Raw genomic sequence first — 20,743 nt, 5'->3', positions numbered from 1 at the left:
AATAGTCTTGGCACACAGCAGGTGCTAACAATTATTTTTTTTTTACGGATTGTCACCATCTCATCATGACCTTGGGCAAGTTTCTTTGTCTTTCTTTTTTTCTTCTTTATCTTTCTGATTCTTAGTTTCCTCATCTGTACAATGGCCATTATTATACCTGTCTCTTTGTGGTGAGGCTTAATTAAAATAATAGGTGTAAGTCTTCCAGCACGGTCTGGCTCACAGCACATCTTCTGTAATCATTAGCTTTTGCTTTATTCTCACTGGGATGGACCGTTCAGAGATAAAAGGCTGACATGACTGAGTCTTCTGCATCAGGACCGCTGTGCTTTCAGTCCAGCATAGTGTCCCTCAGCAACTTCTCCACTTCCTTCCGGACTCTTTAGACCTGCCCTGGCCTCTGGAATGAGAGCCACGGTGCCTGATTGGAATAAACTCCAGGAGAACCCTCCTTCAGAGGTTTGTCCCTTGCTGGTCCCCATTATTTTAAATGTCTATTTTAATGATACAGAAGTGCCATGCACACTCTTGCAGGCATCTGCCGACTTTGGCAGGTTCTACGTGGAACATGGATCCTGAAAACATCTGCGTGTCTCTGGGTCACTGAGAAAGTGTTTATTCCCTCTTGCTTCAACGAGAGCAGAGCAGTGTCTGTGGGAAGCACGTGAACACTCTGGCTTGCTCCTAGCCCGGGCCTGGGGTGCTGATTATTTTTCACTTGGGTCTTGGCTTTCTGTTGGTGGGGTGAGGCTGGGGGAGGGGGCTTTTCTTTATCCTTTGGGTTTGTTGTGTCCTTTGTGCTCATGGTGGTTGGTTTTCTAGCTCTAGGCCAAGAGTTTTGGGTGATTATGTGTATATGGCAGTGGAGGGCCAGGAAAACTAGGAGAGAAGGTGGAAGTGATGGTGATAAGCCAATGACAGGAAAGATGGGAGTAGCCTTCTTTCCTCTTAGGTCTCACCAAAATAATGGAAGGTGGGTGGTGGCATGACTAGACATAAAAGCAACTGGCTTTTGCATCTTCCACCGCTTGCTGAGTCCTTTTCACATTATGTAAGTTATTAATCACATCAGCCTTGTCATGTGAGATGGATTGTTGACTCCATTCCCTGTCCTTCACCCCATATGGCAGATGGAGAGAGTAAGGGCTTGACAGGTTTAGCAGTTAGCCTAAGTCACATAACCAGTGTTCTGTGCTGAACTCCAACCAGTGTCTAATTTGTTTGCTTTCTTTCAATTTCATACTCTCTCCATTACCTTTTGCAAGTCATACACTCAGGATTTTCTCATTTCTGCAAAGAAGTATTTGGGCCAGGTCTTCTGTAGGGAATCCTCTCCGTGTTAGCAGCCTGTGTTTCTATGGTTTTTGGCACTTGTAGCTCGTCAGGATTTACATTAATCAACATGGGTTCGGCTTCACAAACACTTATTTTCAGTGTCTGTTATGTGCAAGGTCAAGGTGCCATGTGAACTGCTGAGGGGATAAAAACATTGAGAACAGTATCTCTGCCCCGCTAGAGTTGGATGGCTGTGTTCTTGGGCTCCCTCGAGTGAGGGGTGCCATTGTGGACGTACGGGCTTCTGAGCATCAGGTATGTGTCATTTCATACTTGCTGTTTTCTGAACCATCGGAAAATTTTTCCTCCAAGTCTGTGCCACCCAGAATTCTCCATTTAATATGGGAACCAGGAGGCTATTTATGGGGCGAATGTGGTTGAACTCTAGGGTGCTAGCTTCAGAGGTTATGATTAGGCCCCAAATGTTGATAGGCAGGAGCCTATTCATTTATTCAGACCTTCCTGGAATCTTTTTTATTAGCTTTATGTGGCCTCTTGCCATGTGGGGGACAGTTTTTTTATTTATCTTAAATTGTCTTGTTTTGAGGCTTTGCCATTCTGGAATCCTCCTTTGTTCACTCGGGATTCATAGATTTGATCCTGACCTTTGTACCCCTTGCCCTGTCCCACCCCCATCCTTCCAGCCTTCCCCTCCAGGAGGAGAAGATGACAGGACATGACCAGGGCTGGTTTCCCATTCTCTTGGCCCATTTCCAGTATCTGCAGGTCAATCCTCCCTCTCCCCCTCAATGGATTTGGCTCTGTGGGAATAGTGAGGTCCTCCCACACAAGTTCCTGAAGCAGAAGGTATCTCTGGAATTACCCTGGGGAGCCTGAGCCTGGAAAACTGGCTGTCAGAGGCTGGGAGGGCCAAACCCTTTTGAGGGCCAAGCACAGCGTCTGACATCTATTAGGTGATAGGTGTTGAACGACAAGGAGGGAAGCAAGGATGGGGAGGCATAGTCAGGCCTGGGCTCAGTGGGAGAGTCATTGGAGTCGGCGATAGGGCAGAGTCTGTGCCTGGGTGTATATAGTCTCCCACGGCAGCTGGAACAGTCTGTTACTCCTACCGGAAAGGCTCAGAGCTGCCAGAGACGGGACCCTGTAGGGAAGCACTGGTGGCCTGAAGTCCAAGCAGCCTTGAGGACCAGAGTGGCTTTCTGGACACTCTCCCTGAGCAGGCCCTCCTGCTGGAGAGCTGCATCCGCCACCCCGACGGGAGGCTGACTTGACTGCTGGCTGCTACTTCTCGTGTGGATTTCTGCTTGACCTCAGCTGCCACATTTCGAAGGTGTTGACATGCAGAGCTCTGTTCATTAACCATATCCCAGCTTCTGAGGTGCTTTGGTCCTTTCTGTGTCACAGTCTTTGTGATATTCTTTGTCATTAACATTTTACCCCAACACTTTATTATGAAAATTTGAAACACACGGAAAGTTGAAGGAATTATATAATGTGCACTGTAAACCCGTCACCTAGATTCTTTAGTTAACATTTTGCCATATTTTGCTTTACCACATATTGTCCCGCTATCCATTGTTTAAATCATTTTTTGGATGCACTTTGAAGTAAATTTGTGTCATCAGCATTCATTGAGCCCCATCTTCTATAGCACTGGCCAGGGGCTGACTTCCCTAGAATTAAGCTGTGTGTGCACTGCCCAGGCTGCATTTTGAGCCCCCGGGGTAGATGAGTGCTCCCTGATCAGAACAGGGATGCTCTTGTCTCTGGGAAACTAGATTCCTGCTCTGGTGGTCGCTGGGCAGCAAGGGGACGGGGGACGCAGGGTTGATGGTTCTCATGCAGAAGTAAAAGCTTTTGAGCTCTTTTTTTTCCCCCCCATAAAGCATTTGTCTCTCCTATAGAAAACCTTCACAAAAGCACCATTGACTTAGTTAATAATCGGCTTCTAAAAATAAGCACAATTTCAGCAGCTTTAGTCAGTGAAGGCAGGTCCTTGGCAACAGTGAAGTAGAATTAAAAGGTTGTGAGGTGAGTTGCAGGCAACTCTAGGTGATTCTAACTGTGGTTCATGCTTCTGGAATCTTGCTAATTCCATTGTTCACACTGTAACTGCGTATAGCACAGAAGGAGGTTAAAGGGAAAAGAGCCAAGGTTTCTTCTTTTTTAACAAGTGTTCAGCACAGCTCCCAGGGGAAGTGTAAACCAAGACAGTTAGCGGAGCTGCCCTCTCTCCTCGGCTATGGAACCTGAGAACCACAAGGTTAGCGTTTCTACTTCATTTGGATCAGCTTTTGACACAATCGTTTTGTTACCGTGATTGAAGTCCTCCCTGAGAATTAGGCAAAGCCGTTCAAACAAGGACCTGAAGCCACATTCAGTTCGAAGCAAAGTAGAAATGGCCCCGCAACTTTCTGCACTGGAGTTCCTCTTTCCATCAGTAAAGGGAATTGAGAGGTGCTAGGGATTTCTAGGAGCTGGCTGACTCTGACTTGGGTTTGGTTACCTGAGCTGTGGTGGTGTCCTGACTTGGCCACCAGGGGCCTGTGGCATCCCGAAGGGAGCCAGGCTTGTAGGATGCCTCAAGCCTCAGCCTGAGAAGGGCTCTTGGAAAGTAAGTGTGTTTACAGGGGAGTTCTCTTTGGTTCTAGATTCATAATTCTACTCTTGTATCTGTGTGGAGATTATAGCATGTTTGATTTTTTAGGTTGAATTTTGGACTCCTCTATCATGCTCCGTGGTGGACTGACCCACCATTAGGTAGTTGTGCTGGGGAGTTTATTATGATAAGAAGGCAGACATATTCAGGGGTGTTAGTGTGCATTTTGAGGATCCACACCTGTACTCATTTCTTTTTCTATCAGCATCCATGATCCAGAGTTGACATGACAGAAAATGATTGGCCCAAACTATCCTCTTATCAGCATAGAATATTTAAGTTGATAATCTATTTTTAGCATTGTTTAGGTAACATTTCCTGAGAGTCTATATCCCTGAATGAATCTTACTTATTTTCTCACCTCCTTTACAAAGAAAGTCGTTGTTGTATCTACCTAACAGTGCCTTTGCACAAAATGGGTACTCAGTAAATAACTGTTAATTTAAGGATTTAATTCTTCACTTTCATAAATGAGTTTCATCATTAAAAAGGGTAAAACATTCATTGTAGAAAATTTATAAACAATAGAAAAGCCCAAAGAAGAACCTGTCATACAACAAAAATCCCTGATAGTCTTACTACCTCACCTGGAAATAACAATTGATAACAGTTTTGATGTTCTGGTTTTGTGTGAGCATACACACACTTCCACTTTTATAAAAATGGGATTTTTCTTTGTCCTTCTTTAGTTCATCATGTTACGTGTTGTTCTGTGACCTTGCATTCCATGGTTACATTGTAGGGCCCTGGTGATTCTGAAAGGAACATCACTCTGGTCTTGCCACCTCCAGGGTTCAGCTTCTGTATCACTCCTGTTGTGAGCCCTTCCCTCAGCCACTCTGTGCAGGAATTGCTTCTCCTCTGAGCACCTGTAGCAATGTTTGGCATTCAGTTGTTCCCTACCTTGTTTCAGAGGAGGATTTAAGGTGCCTTGCCTCTTTATGAATAGGTCCTGTCTGCCCAAGCAGAGTGTGTTTTTTTTTTCTGTATGTATGTATAGGTTTTTCCATCCCAATTCCTTACATATCCCTGTGCTGTACACAGAAGTGATTAATAAATAAGTGAAGATGGTAACTGCTTAGTGTAGACAGGATACTTTAGAAAATCAGTCTGAGTTTGCAGGAATTTTCTCTACTTTTGGGGGTAATTTTAAATTGCAGCTGATAATTGGTTACACCTGAAGCCATAGGGTATGAACCTATTTCTGCCTTGACATGTTAGAGTTCCCTGAGTGAAGCATTTCTTGAAGATTTCAGGTTTATATTTTATTGAGATTTATATATTTCCTGCACTAGTTTGTAAATTTATTGAGGTCAAGAACTAGGTCCTTTTCACATCTCTGTCTCCCATAGAACCTAACATAGCCCATGGCACTTTGTGGGATTCGTGGAAAGAATTTATTGCTTTCCATGACATTTTAAAAATGTTTATTAATTATGATTTGTTAGGATAATACCAGATGAAATTTGTGACTTATATGATGGTGATAAAATGGTTAACATTTATTGAGCTCTTACTATATGCTACACATTGTTCTTAGTGCTTTATATGTTTTAGCTTGTTTAATAGTTATAATAGCCTTATGATTATTATAATAGCCTTACAATTATTATCAACCCTATTTTATAAGTTGAGTATCTTGGTCAAAGTCCCTTAATAAGCAGAAGAGTTGGGATTCAAAGTGACAGTTTGCCTCTAGAACCTGCCCTCCTAATCACTACACTATGCTGTCAGTTCAGTGCAAATCAAGCCCTTTGTTTGGCCACTGAATTAGTAATTTATTTAATGATTATTCATAAGATTTGAGTTACTAGTTATTTGATAGCCCCCACAATGTGTTGCGTTTATATGACATTTGGTATCTGGAACAAACCAAAGGGTACCCTTCTAGGAGGATCTGCCACCTGTGAGATTCACTTTCCTCCTGAGGTTTAACACTTAAAACACTAGTTAGAAACATAGTCACTAAATGGACTGGTATTCTTGTTCTTAGGATGGGGGTTCCTTGGATCAAGTCCTGAAGAAAGCTGGAAGAATTCCTGAACAAATTTTAGGAAAAGTTAGCATTGCTGTGAGTATACTGTGAAGTTTTTCTTCCAGGTCCCCTTATTGATAACTTAATGAGTTGGTAGGAAATGGACAAGGGAGGAAGCTAGGAAGTCATCAAAGGGGAAGTTTGTAAGAAAATGGGGTTTACTCACTAGAATTTTCCCTATCTAGATTCTGGATACAATGTTCTCTCTCTCATTAAACTGGAAAAGTAACTTCTATATTAAAATCTGTCTTGAAAAATATGAAAGAGTATCCAAAAGAATTCTGATTTGTGATATCAGAAAGCCTCTTTCTAGATTTCAGGTTTAGAAAGAAATGAATTCAAGCAAAGTATTTTTTAATGTTGTTTAAACTTGCAATAATCAATTTTACTTAAAAATAATATTCTATATGCCATGTAAAAAGATGGTTTCTTGATAAGGCAGGTTAAAACAATCAAACAAAATAAAAAGTAAAAAAAGGTAAATTTGTAATGTTAGGTGGAATATTTTCTAGATCATTTTAAAATAGAGACATTGAGTATTTTCTATACACCAGTATTTCAGTTTTCCATATCTTTACATTCTCTTTCCTCTAGGTAATAAAAGGCCTGACATATCTGAGGGAGAAGCACAAGATTATGCATAGAGGTAAGAAATTACTTGCTAGTTGTTGTTTTTAAAATTTTAGCTGAAATCTAGAAGTTGTTGCATCTTCTTTTGTGTTTTGGTGTAAAAGCCATTTAATAGTATTTTTAAGTTTTATTACAAGTCTTTGACGATTTAGCTTGATGACTGGAGCAGCAGGTCCCACCATCTTCTTGGTCTGTGGTTCACCTGATACCTGAAGCTGTGATAGGCATAGTCGCGCAGCAAGCCCGGACCAGAGGCTCAGCTAGGATTTAATTACCCAGCCCCCGATGTCACTGTCTGCCACGGAGTAGATTTTACATAGGCCCAAAGTCATGACTAACTGACTGGATGTGAGTTTGATTATAAAAGAAACTCTGGTTTGTTTTAATAAAGGTATACATGCACTTGCCATGTGACATACTACTTTTAGATATTAATCCAAGATAAATGAAAACATATGTCCACCCAGACTCGTGTACAAATGTTTAAAGCAACTATTCATTGTAGAAACAATCAAAATGTGCTTCAATAGGCAAAGAGATAAATAAATTGTAGTATCTCCATACAATAGAATAGTAGTCAGCAATAAAAATGAACAGGCTACTGATACACATAACAGCTGATTAATCTCAAAAACATTTATGCTGGATGAAAGAAACCCAGCACAAAAGAGTACGAACCGTTTTCATTTATATAAAATCACAGAGAAAACAACAATGAATCTATAGTGACAAAAAGTATCAGTGGTTGCCTGAGGATCTAGGGAGAGATTAACTTCACAGGAACATGAGGGAACATTTTGGGGTGATGGAAATGTTACATCTTGATTATGGTGATACATACATGGGTATATGCATTTATCAAAAGTCAAACTTTTCACTAAAGTAGCTGCATTTTTTAAAATATAAATTATACCTCAATAAAGTTTATTTTAAAAAAAGATGAAGTCAGAGGAAAGAAAAACAGAAAGTGCTCTCGACCATGTCACATCAGCTGCAGTGTGCTAACAGTGACAGGAGTAAAGAGGGAGGGTGGAGGAGGACTGGAGAGAACTGGAGAGGACTGGAGAGGACTGGAGAGGACTGGTGGAATTGACTGGCCAGCTTACGAGTGGCCATACGTTGGGTGGTACATTCTAAATTTTAGAAGACATTTTCTTCATTAAAATTTGTTTTCTTAAATTGTGGTAAAATACACATAACATAAAATTTACCATTTTATCCAATTTTAAGTGTATAGTTCAGTGGTGTTAAATGCGTTCAGATTGTTGTGCAACCTTCACCATCATTAGTGTTGTTAACGTGCCAGTTTTGCTTTTATTGATCTATAGATTCAAGGCCATCCCATTGAACATCCCAGCATCCTTTTTTTATAGAATTGTCGAATTGTGTCTAAAATTTATATGGAAATGCAAAGGACATAGAATAGCCAAAACAACTTTAAAAAAGTTGGAGGACTTACACTACCTGATTTCAAAATTTGTTATAAAGATATAGTAATCAGTACATTGTTGTATAGGTATAAAGCTAAACATAATAGATAAAATAGAATGAAGAATTCAGAAATAGACACACACATATATAGTCAGTTGAGTTTTAACAAAGATTACAATGTAGTTCAGTAAGGAAAGAATGATCTTTTCAGCCAATGATGCTGGAACAATTGGATATCCTATGCACAAACCTAACCTCATACCATACACAAAAATTAACTCTCAGTAGATCATAGGCCTAACTGGAAAAGAGTTAAAACTATAAAACTAAAAGCAGCATAAGGAACTATCTTAGTGACCTGTGTTTTAACAAAGAGTTTTTAAATGGGACACAAAGGGCACAAACTATAAAAGAAAAATCAATAAATTCAACTTCATCTAAATTAAAAACATTTGCTTTTCAACAGACAGTGATAAAAACAAAAAGGCCAGCCACAGACTAAGAAAATATTGGCAAAAGTGTATCTGTCAAATGACTTTATGTAGAATATATAAAGACTTCTTACAACTTAATAATGAAAAGATAAACAACCCAATTAAATAATGGGTAAAAGATTTGAACAGACACTAAAGAAAATACATGAATGGCAAATAAGCACAAGAAAAGGTATTCAACGTCATTAGTTATTAGGGAAATCTCATTGTGGTTTTAATTACATTACAAAACACCCGGTGTCTAAAAAGACTGACCCTATGGTACTGAGTATGTGGAGCAACTGGAACTCTCACATACTGCTGGTGGGAATGTAAAATGGTACATTTTATTGGAATGGTACATCATGTTGGAAAACAGCTTATCTGTTTCATAAATGTTAAGCATGTATCTGCTGTACATTCAGGCATCTCACTCCCAGGATTTGCCCTGAAGAAATGAAAGCATATGTCCAGTCAGGGACTTGTATGTGAATGTTCATAGTTGTTTTATTTGTGATAGCCAAAACTAGAAACAATTCAAATGTCCATCAACAGTTGACTGGATAAACAAATTGTGGTATATCCATAAATAGGATACTGGTTAGCAATACAAAGACCACCGATACATTGAACAATATGGGTAAATCCTCAAAGAATGATGCTCAGTGAAAGAGCCAGACAAAAAGCACATAATGTGATTCCATTTATATAATTCCAGAAATTGCAAACTGTCGTGACAAAATGCAAATCAGTGGTTGCCTGGAGAATGAGGGAAGGGGAAGAAGAGAAGTACAGAGGAGCATGAGGAAACTTTTAGTGGTGATAGATAGGTTTCTAATCTTGATTGCGGTGATGTCATATATATTCATCAAATGATATACTTTATATGGATTTATTTATTGTATAAAAATTATATACCAACAAAGCTGTAAAAAACCGAAAAGTAAAAACATAGTCAAGTTGCTGAAAACCAGTGATAAAGAGAGATTCTTAAAAGTAGCCAGGGAAAGGGATGACAACTTTGGAAAACAGTTTGATAGTTTCTTTGAAAATTAAATCATCAACCCATCAAACCGGAAATGGTAGAGTGAGAATTAACTTCAAATGGTCATGAAGGAACTTTCTAGAGTAATCAAAATATTAAATCTTCAGTTTGATGGTGCGTTCACAGATGTATACATTTTTTCAAAATACATCAATTAGGGGCGGCCGGGTGGCTCAGTTGGTTAGAGCGTGAGCCCTGAGCTACGGGGTTGCCGGTTCGATTCCCACATGGGCCAGTGGGCTGTGCCCTCCACAACCAGATTGAAGGACAATGACTTGGAGCTGATGGGCTCTGGAGAAGCACACTGTTCCCCAAGATTCCCCAATAAAATTTATTGAAAACAAAACAAAACGCATCAATCATATACTTAAAAAGTAAAACTATAGAAAGCCTCTGCTTTCTTCCTGCAGCAAAACGGCTACCATTTTGTCCTCTTTTCACTGGCAGTTAAGAAAGTATCAGTAGGAAGTATGGTGTGGCATGAGGGGACAGCAGTCTCCCAGTAGCTTTATGGCCCTTAATCTATGGTTTTTTAAGACCTCTGAGTTCCATGTTAGAATATTTTAGTGTATTTATTTCTGGGAAATAGGAGTAGCTGAAAGGAGAAGAAGGAACACTTCTTGAGCATGGGGCCGTGTGCTAGGGCTGCAGTGGACATACGGAATTGCACTGAGAGGTACCCATGAGGTCAGTGTCGTTAGAAGGCTCTGCCGGAGTAAAGCCATTATTACATCAGGCATAAAATGGAGTCCTCATGCCTGCTCTAGGTTGCTGTGAGGATTTGTGATGTCACAAAAGAAAGCAACTGGCAAAGTGTTTTGCATATAGAAGAGCCTAACAGATGCTAATTGCCTTCCTTATTCCTTTATGTAATTTGTGAAGAAATTGAGACTGAGTGAGATTAAGTTCCTTTTAGGCACTGCACCTTCGTGTGCTCCTCCTCCTGCCTTTCCTGGGAATGCCTCCTTTCTGATCCCCACCCCTCCCCTCGTACTCATCATACCTTTGCTCATCCCTTAAGTACAGCACTGTGGCTGGGGCATCGGCCAGTGGAAGTGCAAATCCTGACTTGCTTACATCAAAGGGTGTATAAACTCTCTGAATTGTTTATTCATTTGTAATTGAGGACAAGTCATGCCAAAGAACAATAACATACTTCATATAATTTTGAGAGTTAAATAGTCTGTCGTATAAATCATTAATAAATATTAGCTAACAGTAATAATGTTATGAGTAGCTCAGCCATCTCTTCTTCCGAGAAGCTTTCCCATGAACCAGCCCGTTAAGTGCGCTTCCTCTGTATTCCTTTGACACAGTGTCCGTTTCTTTCTTATTGTAATAAATAATGGTCATTATTGATTGAGGACCTATTACATACCAAATACCATATTATGTGCTTTATGGTACTTATTTTTGTTCAAACAACCTTGTGAGATAGGTATATTTTTCCTATTTTGTACTTGTGGAAACCAAAGCTCACAGAGTTTATATATTTCTCTTGGTAGGCTTTGGGTTTCCTCAAATCAGGAACCATGTCTGATTCATCTTTGTTTTTCCAGTCCCTAACATAATTGCAGAAAATAGCTCCTCCTTAAAGAGTTGTTAAAGGGGTAGGTGTGTGAATACCTTTTTGTTGGAACACACAGGAATTAGCAGTGAAACTGGGCCAGGAACTCATGTCTCCTATTCGTAACACAGTCATTAATCTAGTCCTGTGTTTTTTTCCTACCATGTGCCTTCTCTGTGGTTTTGATGGAAAGCTCTAACTTGATTTCCATTTTAGAGAGGAAGGTCTCAGCTCATTCCTGGAATAACCCGCATGCTTTTCTTTTCAGCCTGGTGCTCCCCCACTTTCCCAGGAATTTCTTGTCTGGCTCCACCAGTTATTACTCTTTGGCATGAAGAGCTACTTTGTGAGCCAGACAGGTCTCTGGACAGATGTCTTTGGTGGAGAGTTCACTACTTACCCAGCCAAGAAGGGGGAAGTCACCAGAAGGACTTCTGCCCCAGTGAGCAGCATGTGTATGCAGGCCGACCTGGCCTGGCTGCTTATTAGCTCTTCAGACTCTTGCTGTGTGGGGGGCTTCTCCAGAAGTTCTGAAAGAGTTGGCTGTGAGGCCTGGCCTGTGGAATGGTTCTCTTGCACCACTTGGCTCCTGAGCAAGAAGCACAATGAATGGATGAGTCCTGGAAACCTGAGTTAGGGTGAGAAGGAGAGGGCGTCTCCCTGCTTCTGTCTTTAGGCCTCCTCGCTGCCAGTAAATTCTTCCTCTGCTCTAAATATATTCTTTCCTGATGAAATGTAAACGCTGTTCTTCTCATTCTGTCCTTGAGAAAAAATGAGGAAGTATAAAAAGGCTTTTTCTCTGCTCCAAATTTCTACTTATCCCTGCTGTTGATACTGATTTGCTGGCGATAGCTTAGTGATTAGTTCAATTAGCTTTTGCTGTGTAATAAACCACCTCAAAACTTAGTAGTTTAAAACAACAGTTTATTCCTTTCTACAATTCTGTAGGCTGGCAGGGCCGATCTCCCCGTTTTCTTACATCATCTGGGAGGCTAACGCCCTTGCGTCTTCCTTCCCACGATGGTCTTAGGGTTTCAGTAGCAAGAGGGTAATCCCAATACTCCAGCACCGCGTAAGCCTCTGCTTATCTCAGGTTTGTTACTGTCCTGTTGGTTACAGCAAGCCACGTGGTCAAGCCAAGATTCAGAGTAGAGTGACTGATTCTACCTCTTGTTGGGAGGAGCTACAAAATATTATGACAAGTTCTTTCATGCTGTCACAGTGATAAAAGTTTGAATCCCGACTGTTTACTTACTGTGTAGCCTTGGGTGAGTTACTTAACTTCTCCAAACCTCAGGAAAATGGAGAAAATAGAGCCTACCTAAAAGGTTGTGAGAATTAATTGAGATAATGCCTACAAAGCCCTTAGAATAGTGCTCACATAATGGGCACTTAATAAACATTAGCTGCTGCTTAGCAGATGACTTGGCATAGGCTTTTATGATTACCAGCAACAGAAACCAGCCTAATGTGGTTTAAGCTTCTCAAAACTTACTCGCTAGAAGGATCCTGGGAAAGCTCAGGGAATCCTTTGAAAAGCTGAACCCATAGACTTTGTCGGATAGGGACTAGGGCCGCTCTGGTTGGGAAGCTGGGTCACTCAAGCAGAAAAGCAGCTGTCCCGAGTTCACACCTACCACAGGGGACTGCTAGTGGGCCAATTGGCCCGCTTAGCGTCACTGGGGGGATGGACTTCAGGCTCAGTCACCTCCCAGAGGGCTCAGGGGTCAGTGCCTCCGGAGCATCTACTCCCACAACAATCATGCAGGTATCACGAGTCTCCATCCCCTCCTCTGAGTGTTGGAGGCAGGTTGGCTCCCTGTTACCTAATCTAGCATGCAGAGGTGACACTGATTTTAAATTAGGTGAAAGAGATTTCTAGGTGTGCCCACTCTAAGGAAAACTAGTGTACAAAAGTAATTTATAACACAAGTTGCTCTGGGGGCAATTCTTTGCTTTTTAAAAACACTACAACATGATGTTTCAAATACAAGTTCTCATAGAATCTTCATAAAGGCAAGCAAATCACATTAATTCGATTCAAACATTGCTTTTTAGGAATATGTTGGTGATGCAAAACTAGGCATTCCTGCACTTACAAATTACTTTTTAAATAAGAGGAAGTACAATAATGGTATTCGAGGGGAGACACACTGTTTTCAGGTGCCATTTAGGTACAGCTTGGTAGAGGCATCTTGAAAGTTGTTCAGTTATCTTTCTCTAACTGGCTGTGTGTCTTGTTTCTAGTGAGGTATACCGCCTTGGGAGTGCACATGCCAGCTTTCCCACATTTCCCTACACACTGGATGGGAACTTAGAGATAGGTATGTTCTCACCCTCAATTCCTGCAGTGATTTGTCTCTGTCATTGTGGAGCAGGGCTTCTTGGGCAGGACAAGCACAGCTGATATTCCCACTGTCTGAAGCTCTGGCCAGCTGTTCAGAATTTCATCCGTGGTAAACTGGTTCGCTCTGATCTGTCCTGGCGTTTTGCAGACATTGTGTTTTATTTGCACTGTGTGTTCGAAGGGTGAAGCAGTCTGCGTCTCAGCCTGGTGTATGTGGTTTGTGGGCTGTTGATCAGGGGTGGGCATTAGATCTGTGACATCGCTGGGAGTATAAGTTTTCTGTGAGATCTCTGGGTGACATTCTGCTGGATAGGAACATGCACATCTTTATTTGCCCTTTTTCTCACAGTTGCTTCCCCCCATCCAATAAAAAGAATTCGTATTTGTAAAATGTTCATAGAATATTTACCAAATTCATGGTATTGGATGAATCACTACGGAGGGCATACAGATGGCTCAAATGAATTGTGTCCTCCAATTGCTTAGAGTCTAACAGTGGAAAAGAAACATATCTGTGTGACTCCTGGTAGAACACAGCCAGTGTCATTGTTTATTGCATGAGTCACTACCCTGCCAACTTTCAATAGAATCTGACGTGATATAACTAGATAGGATTCTTTGGTTTTGTCTGAAACTCACTTCAAGGCTACTTAATCAAAAGAGGGAATGTATTGGCCTGGGTTACCAGGAGGTCTGAAGGCAGGGATGACTATGGGGTCGAATGCCAGTCTCAGGACTCTCTTTACCTCTCTGCTTTACTCTTCATTGTGTGGGATTCCTTTTAGTCTGACTGTCTTCACTGGGGGAAGCATGGATCTCACTAACACCCCCCCCTCCGCACCCTCCCACACACACATCTAGTCTTTACTGTTCTCTCTCCCTGAGAAAGAGCTCCGCCCACTCTCCTCTGTATCCAGATCAGTGCTTGCACTACTGATTGGCTCTGCTTGGAGTGCCCACCCACTCCTGGACCAATCATTGTGTTCAGGGAACTAGAGTAGTCTGGTTGGCCATCCTGGGTGATAGGCCCATCTCAGTGGTGGGATAGATGAGGTGTCTTGGTTGACACCCCAGGAGAAACACTTGTTGGAGGAGGAGTATATCTCAAGTGAAAAAAAGGGGTTCTATTAAAGATGGGGAGGAGGAATGGATGCTGAAAGCAAGCAAATTAGAAAAAACCAGTTTTTCCATTATAAGTACTATAAAGCATTGGGTCAGAAGGACAAAAAACTGCTAACATAAACCAAAACAATAATTAAGCCCTCAAGGCAGGGGTGGGCAAACTGGCAGCCTGCAGGCCAAATCTGGCCCAGCCTGCCTGTTTTTGTATGGCCTGCAAGCTAAGAATCCTTTTCAGAATTTTGTGACGTTATAATTCTGTGCAATTCACATTTTGGTGTCTGTAAATTAAGTTTTATTGGAACACAGGCATGCTTGTGTAAGTGTTGTCTATAACTGCTTCTGGGCTATAATGACAGAGCTTGTGAAAGAGACCGTGTGGCCCTCCAAGCCTAAAATGTTTGATCGCTGGGCCTTTATAGAAAAAGCTTCCTGACCACTGGGTTCAGGGGAAGAAGAATCCTCTGACTGAGGAAACTTTAGAATTTAATCACAAAACTCAGCTTTAAGTTCGTGATGAAAACGTGATGGATGGCATAGGTAGGAGAGGGTCCCCCCCCCCCCCCGCCCCCGGAACGCTGACAGGAATTAACTACAAAGGTTTCTGTGTAGTCTTTCCATTTACTGTGGCAGGAGGTCATAGGTCCACTTCATCCAAGGCTGACGCCCAGGCGGTTAGGCTGTGAGATAGACTGTGTGAGTGGGTGGTGAGAAGGGACTAGAATACAGCTCTGATTCAGTCCATTTAAAGCAGTGATGTGCATTTCCAGTCCACCACTCTTCTTAACGACCATTCTTCTAATGACCAACGTCTTATTTTGATGGAGACCCTGGAGAAGCATTACATGGTTTAGATCAATGTGGAGTTCATACAATTTAGCCCGTAAATTATTCCTGCCTTGGGGTTGCTGGCTGATGATCAGTGACTGGCTAAGAACAGTGTTAAATTCTACCTCAGCTTGTTTTGCTTTCCCTTCTATCAGGTGAAGCAGAGTGTAGCCTGCTAGATCTTTACGCCAAGTATTGGTAGCCTGGGCCTGCAGGGTGCTGAGAAAGCCAGCCTGGGTTTTTGAGCCAGACTATAATTGGAGCAAGCTAGACGGCTCTCTTCAGAGCTGGAGTAGTTTGTACCTTGGGGCTGCCTGCTTGGAGTGCACTGCAAAAGAGTTCCTTATTGCCCAGGATCAAGAGTTATAACAACAGGGAGCTGTCAGGTCAGAATGACATTAAAGCTTCCTTGGAGACTAGAAGAGCATTTTTGGATCCTAGTCTGGGAACAGCGGGGCGTCTCCAGAGGAACTGGGTCCTCAGCCATAGTCAGGATTTCAACGTCTGAAACCTTCCTCTCTTCAGACTTCCTGTTGGCACAGAAAGGCAAGATCTGCAGCAGCCACATTTGTTTTTGTTTTGTTGTTGTTTTACGAGCTGTTGGTAGTAGACTCACATGTAATGAGTTTCTGAGTAGCTTCTGTAATCCTTTCAAAGCACTGTCCTGCCTGCCAGGCCTTTTCTGGCATGTTGCCAGGCATCCCTGAGACAGAAAGGGTGGCCCCTGATGCTGCACACAGGGTTCTGTCCTGAGCGCAGTCCCTGTGGGTGTGTCAGAGGACGTTGTCTGTGCCTTGATCCGTACGTTGCCATGGTGTCCAGGAGGCCACCTGGCTGCACTTCTGCTTCTTTTGCTCACCAGTCTCCTCCCCCAGCCATGTGGTGACAGTCTCAAGGGGGCAGTGAATCTACAGGGAGGCTGATTCCTTTGAACTCTGTCTAGACTGCCCCACCTTACAGATGGGGAGAACCAGAGAGTGGCTAGTAAGTAGCTGGAATCCAGTATGCTGGTCTCTTGGTTAGAAGTGAGCGTCACGTTCTCTCTAGAAGTATGTCAGCTCCTAGATCCATAGCGATGGATTATGGCTTCTAGATGAGTTTGTCTCTAGCTCCTCAAGCAAAGCAGATGGGAAGTTGGAGGAGGGAGAGGGCTTCCTCAGCTCCCTTTAGGGAAGCATCATGGCGGAGGTGGTCAGTCTCCATCTGAAGCAGCTGGAAGAAAGAGCACTTCTTCCAAATGAGTGGGGGTGGGGGGGTGGGGGGGTGAGAGGGTTTTTCTTTGTAGACTACACGAGGAACATCGTTACTTTGCTTACATTTGTCCTTAAATTGTCAATCACACTCTTTTAGTGCTTCTTTCAGGGACTTGTCCCAAGCTAAGCTAGGAATGTCTGGGGAGCGGCCTCTTGACTTCCTTTCCAGACTTCTGTGGTGAATCATGCTGAGCTGTGACCCAGGCACACATGGCAATGCCTTGCTTTGGTGGAGCTTGGATCACCATAAACCCAGTGACATTTCCTAGAAATTCTCTCCCACTCTTCATTTTAAAATGAACGGATCTCCAGCTGGCTCTACCTTCTCTTTTCCATTGTCTTTCTTTTTCCCGTCTCCTGCTGAGCAGACTGTCTTCAGCAGGTCAAAATAGGTTTTTAGCTGGTTTTCCTTTCTTGAGTAGCAGATGATGACTATCCAAGTTAGCTTAGCCACCACTGTTTTCCTGCCCACTGGTGGTTGATTGGCTTTGTGATAGACTGAGTATCTGCTTGTCTTCTGAAATAGCCTAGACAGTCTGGAGAGGGAAATACACTGCTTTAAGGCAGATATTTTAGGAGAAAGGTTGTTTTATGACTTTTGGCAAGGGACTTCACTTGAGCCTTAATTTCTGTATGTTAAATTGGGCTGCTCTGACAAGTATGCATCATTAGAAATGAGAGATCAGGGGATCTAGGACCCATAAGCTTTTTCCTTTACTGCCCCTCTTTCCTTTGGTTCCCCTCTTTCTGTCTCTCTGTAGTGTAACCCTTATAGTTTTCCTCTAGCTTTTGTTACATCCTATTTTTAAAATTTAGACCATTTCTTGGAATGGCTTGTACTGATGAAAACCAAATACTGACTCTTGCAACATCATCTCATGTTTAATTGTCAACATTTGTGTGCCTTTTGGGTTAGATGTGAGCGGTGAATTTGCAGAGAGGAGCGCACAGAGTAGAGAATGAAAGCATTTCAAATGAAAGTTGTAACTATGTGTGTTGATGAATGTTAACTAAACTTATCGTGGTGCTTATTACAGAATATGTACATAGAGCAACTCATTGTTATACATCCCAAACTAATCCAAACGTCGTATGTCAATTATATCTCAATTTTTTAAAAGTTGTGGTTGGGGAAGGGGGTCACTCATGTTATATAGATGGAACAAGCTTAATCTGGGAGAAGGATGTGACTTGGGGTAGGTTAAAATCCTTGAAGTCTGCTTGTGAGAGAAAATAACTCCCTAGTTGCAAAAATCTTGAAAGTGAAGAGAGATAAAAATAGCTGCTTGTTAGGACCTGGCACCTGCTCCTGCTCCTGGGAAGGCTCCCTGTTGAACTCAGTTGTTAGTCAGAAGGAGCTGGGAAACAACCTCTAGTTCCCGCTGCGTCTCGCAGTCAGACTTGTCAGGGAGGATAACGAGCTGGAGCCCAGCAGGAAGCGCTCACTTACTAAACCAGAGCAGGGAGTTATTTTCTCTCTCAAGCAGATTTCAAGGAATTTAACCTACCCCAAGTCACATCCTTCTCCCAGATTAAGCTTGTTCCATCTGTACAACAGGAGTGATCCCCTTCCCCAACCACAACTTTTAAAAAATTGAGATATAATTGACATACAACGTTGTATTAGTTTTAGATGTATAACAGAGTTGCTATATGTACATATTTTGTAAATAAGCACCACAATAAGTTTAGTTAACATTCATCAACACACGTAGTTACAATTTTTTTCTTGTGATAATAACTTCTAAGATCTCTCTTAGCAAATTTTAAGTATACAATACAGTATTGTTAACTGTAGTCACCGTGCTTGCTGTACGTTACATCTCCAGGGCTTGCTTATCTTATAACTGCAAGCGGTGCCTTTCGACCACCTTCACCTACAACTTAATAAATGGCTTTTCTGAAACTTTGGAGTACAGCTCACTGTGGTTTGCCGTTTGCTCTGGATAATCAATCAAGACTCTCTGAGTTCTTCTCCATCCTCTGCCGTTAGTGTAATCTTAACCGATAACTCTGGGCCTCAGTGTGTTCTTATTTGCACACAAGGGTTTATAATGCTTGCTTCACACTATTTTTGTGAGGATTAAAGAAGACAATATATTTAAAAGGCCTGGCCTGGTAGGTGCTCAATGACCCATAGCTATTGTGGTGTCTGCCTAGGTTGGCTGGGTTTGCTGGGCCCCCCATCCTCCCACCCCAGTCTTTTAGCTGCATCCGTTCCCCTTAGCTGGGAGAAGGCAGTCAGGGGAGGACGCTGGAGCTTCTGTTTAATGCTCTTGGGGAAGGTTGGGTGGGAAAAAGAGATTACAGCTCATGCTAATCGAAAGGTTTGGGATTTTTCTCTGAATTTTAATTATCTTTGCTACTTAATTAGCTCTGAGGCCGTGGATGACTGGAAGTGGCTCTGAGACTGTTCTGTGACTTTTCGGGTCAACTATCCTTCCCTTCTGTTTCTTCATCTTTAGAGAAGGGTTATTAAGGCTCTACCAGGGATGCTAAGAAGAGGTCATTTGAAGTCTAGAGTCACCATTTAAAAATCTTTTTTTTTCTCTTTAACCTTTAACTCTCACTTATTCAAGATCATCTTACTTTTGGATTCAGCCTTTGTCACAGATGAGCCAGTGTGGTGTCCAAGTGTTGCTCAGCTTGCTTCTCTGGGGCCCTTACGTCTACCCTCCATCTCTCCTTTTCTGTTTCTCTTATGCTCCCCATTGCCTCCCCTGCTCCTCTGCCCTTCCATTCCTCCATGTCCCACCTCTTCCATCTTGTCTTCCTCCCGCCCCCCACCAATGGGGAATGCAGCTTCTTACAATATTAGCCTAAACCAAACCCAGTGAGGTTACTTGAACATAGTACCTGTGGGGGCTGATGCTCCCCGTGCTTCGTCTGCCTGATGGGCCCTTGCTGGCTCATCAGGTTGGCATTGATCCTGGCTGGCTAGAAGAATTTAGACCGAGTCCGCAATGCCCTGCCTGTGTCTCTCTTTGCCCTTACTGTCACACACGTGCACACATGCTTGTTGTTTGTTGCATTCTGTCTCCCTTAGTGGCAACATCCTTGAGGACAGCAACTGTGTCCTTTCTACTCATTTCAGTGCAGCCACTGTATAGTGTTCATAGAGTAAACAGATGACCCGCTGAATTATTTAAGCCAAACCCCTTGTTGTAAAGAGATACAAATTAAGTAAAAACAGTGTGCTCTTGGGGGGATGTCAGCGGACTTTGAACAATGGTTATTTCTGAGAAAGAAAATATCAGAGAAGAACATATTTTCTTCCACTTTGTTTTTCATAAAACCTCTGTGTCCATTTTTGGAGAAGGGGGTTTACCTGTCCTCATGTTGCAGAGGCTGGGCAGGATGGGCGTATGAAACCGGAGCGTCAGCAGTTTCTAGGGAAGCTTGTCAGCCTGAGAACTTAGGCAGTGGCGGATGCTTCCACAGTGTAGCCTGGCCCACCAGGTGCGGGGCTTCTCCCAGCCTCACCCTGTTGATACTGAAGGATCAGAAAGAGAACCCAAGGCCTGAGAAGGCTTCAGGAAGTAGGGACGCACTGGGCCTGTTATTTGAACAAGTTTTAAGGTTGCTGCTATCGTGTTTCCCCGAAAGTAAGACCGGGTCTTATATTAATTTTTGCTCCAAAAGACGCATTAGGGCTTATGGGGATGTCATCCTGAAAAATCATGCTAGGGCTTATTTCCCGGTTAGGTCTTATTTTCGGGGAAACCCGGAAAGAAGTGGGAGGAAGCCAGTTAAGACCCTGGGCTTCAGGAGCAGGGCAGTATTCCAAGTTGGGAAGGGAACTCAGAAGAACTAGGCACCTAGAAATAGAGGTGAGAGGGTGGGTGATAAATGCAGGGAACAGCCCAAGACCAGCATAGTTAGGTGGGTGAGCAGGAGCCTGGAGGGGGTGGACGTAGAGACACGTTGGAGAGCAGGAAGGACAGTGGAGGGCTTGGAAAGGCAGGCCCAGGGGCTTGGGCACTGCTGTAAGGCAGGTGGGAGCCACTGCGGGCTCTGGGCAGGGCTGTCCCACTGCAGGAGGGAGATACTGGGGCAGGGA

At 42.7% G+C, this 20,743-nt stretch overlaps 1 protein-coding gene across 2 annotated transcripts in view; it reads left to right on the top strand.

Annotated features, from left to right (window-relative positions):
* The window catches only part of MAP2K1 (mitogen-activated protein kinase kinase 1), a 70,700-nt gene that overhangs the window by 36,810 nt on the left and 13,147 nt on the right, over positions 1 to 20,743 (top strand). For both annotated transcript variants that reach the window (XM_019725605.2, XM_019725606.2), the window contains exons 4-5: positions 5,949 to 6,026; positions 6,585 to 6,636. In XM_019725605.2, coding sequence (XP_019581164.1) covers positions 5,949 to 6,026; positions 6,585 to 6,636 — 130 coding nt within the window. The remainder of the gene's footprint in view (positions 1 to 5,948; positions 6,027 to 6,584; positions 6,637 to 20,743) is intronic.

The sequence above is a fragment of the Rhinolophus sinicus genome, linkage group LG03, assembly GCF_036562045.2.
Source record: "Rhinolophus sinicus isolate RSC01 linkage group LG03, ASM3656204v1, whole genome shotgun sequence".
Classification (NCBI taxonomy): domain Eukaryota; kingdom Metazoa; phylum Chordata; class Mammalia; order Chiroptera; family Rhinolophidae; genus Rhinolophus; species Rhinolophus sinicus.
Note: the sequence above shows the minus strand (reverse complement) of the source record. Positions and strands in the feature narration are given on the sequence as shown.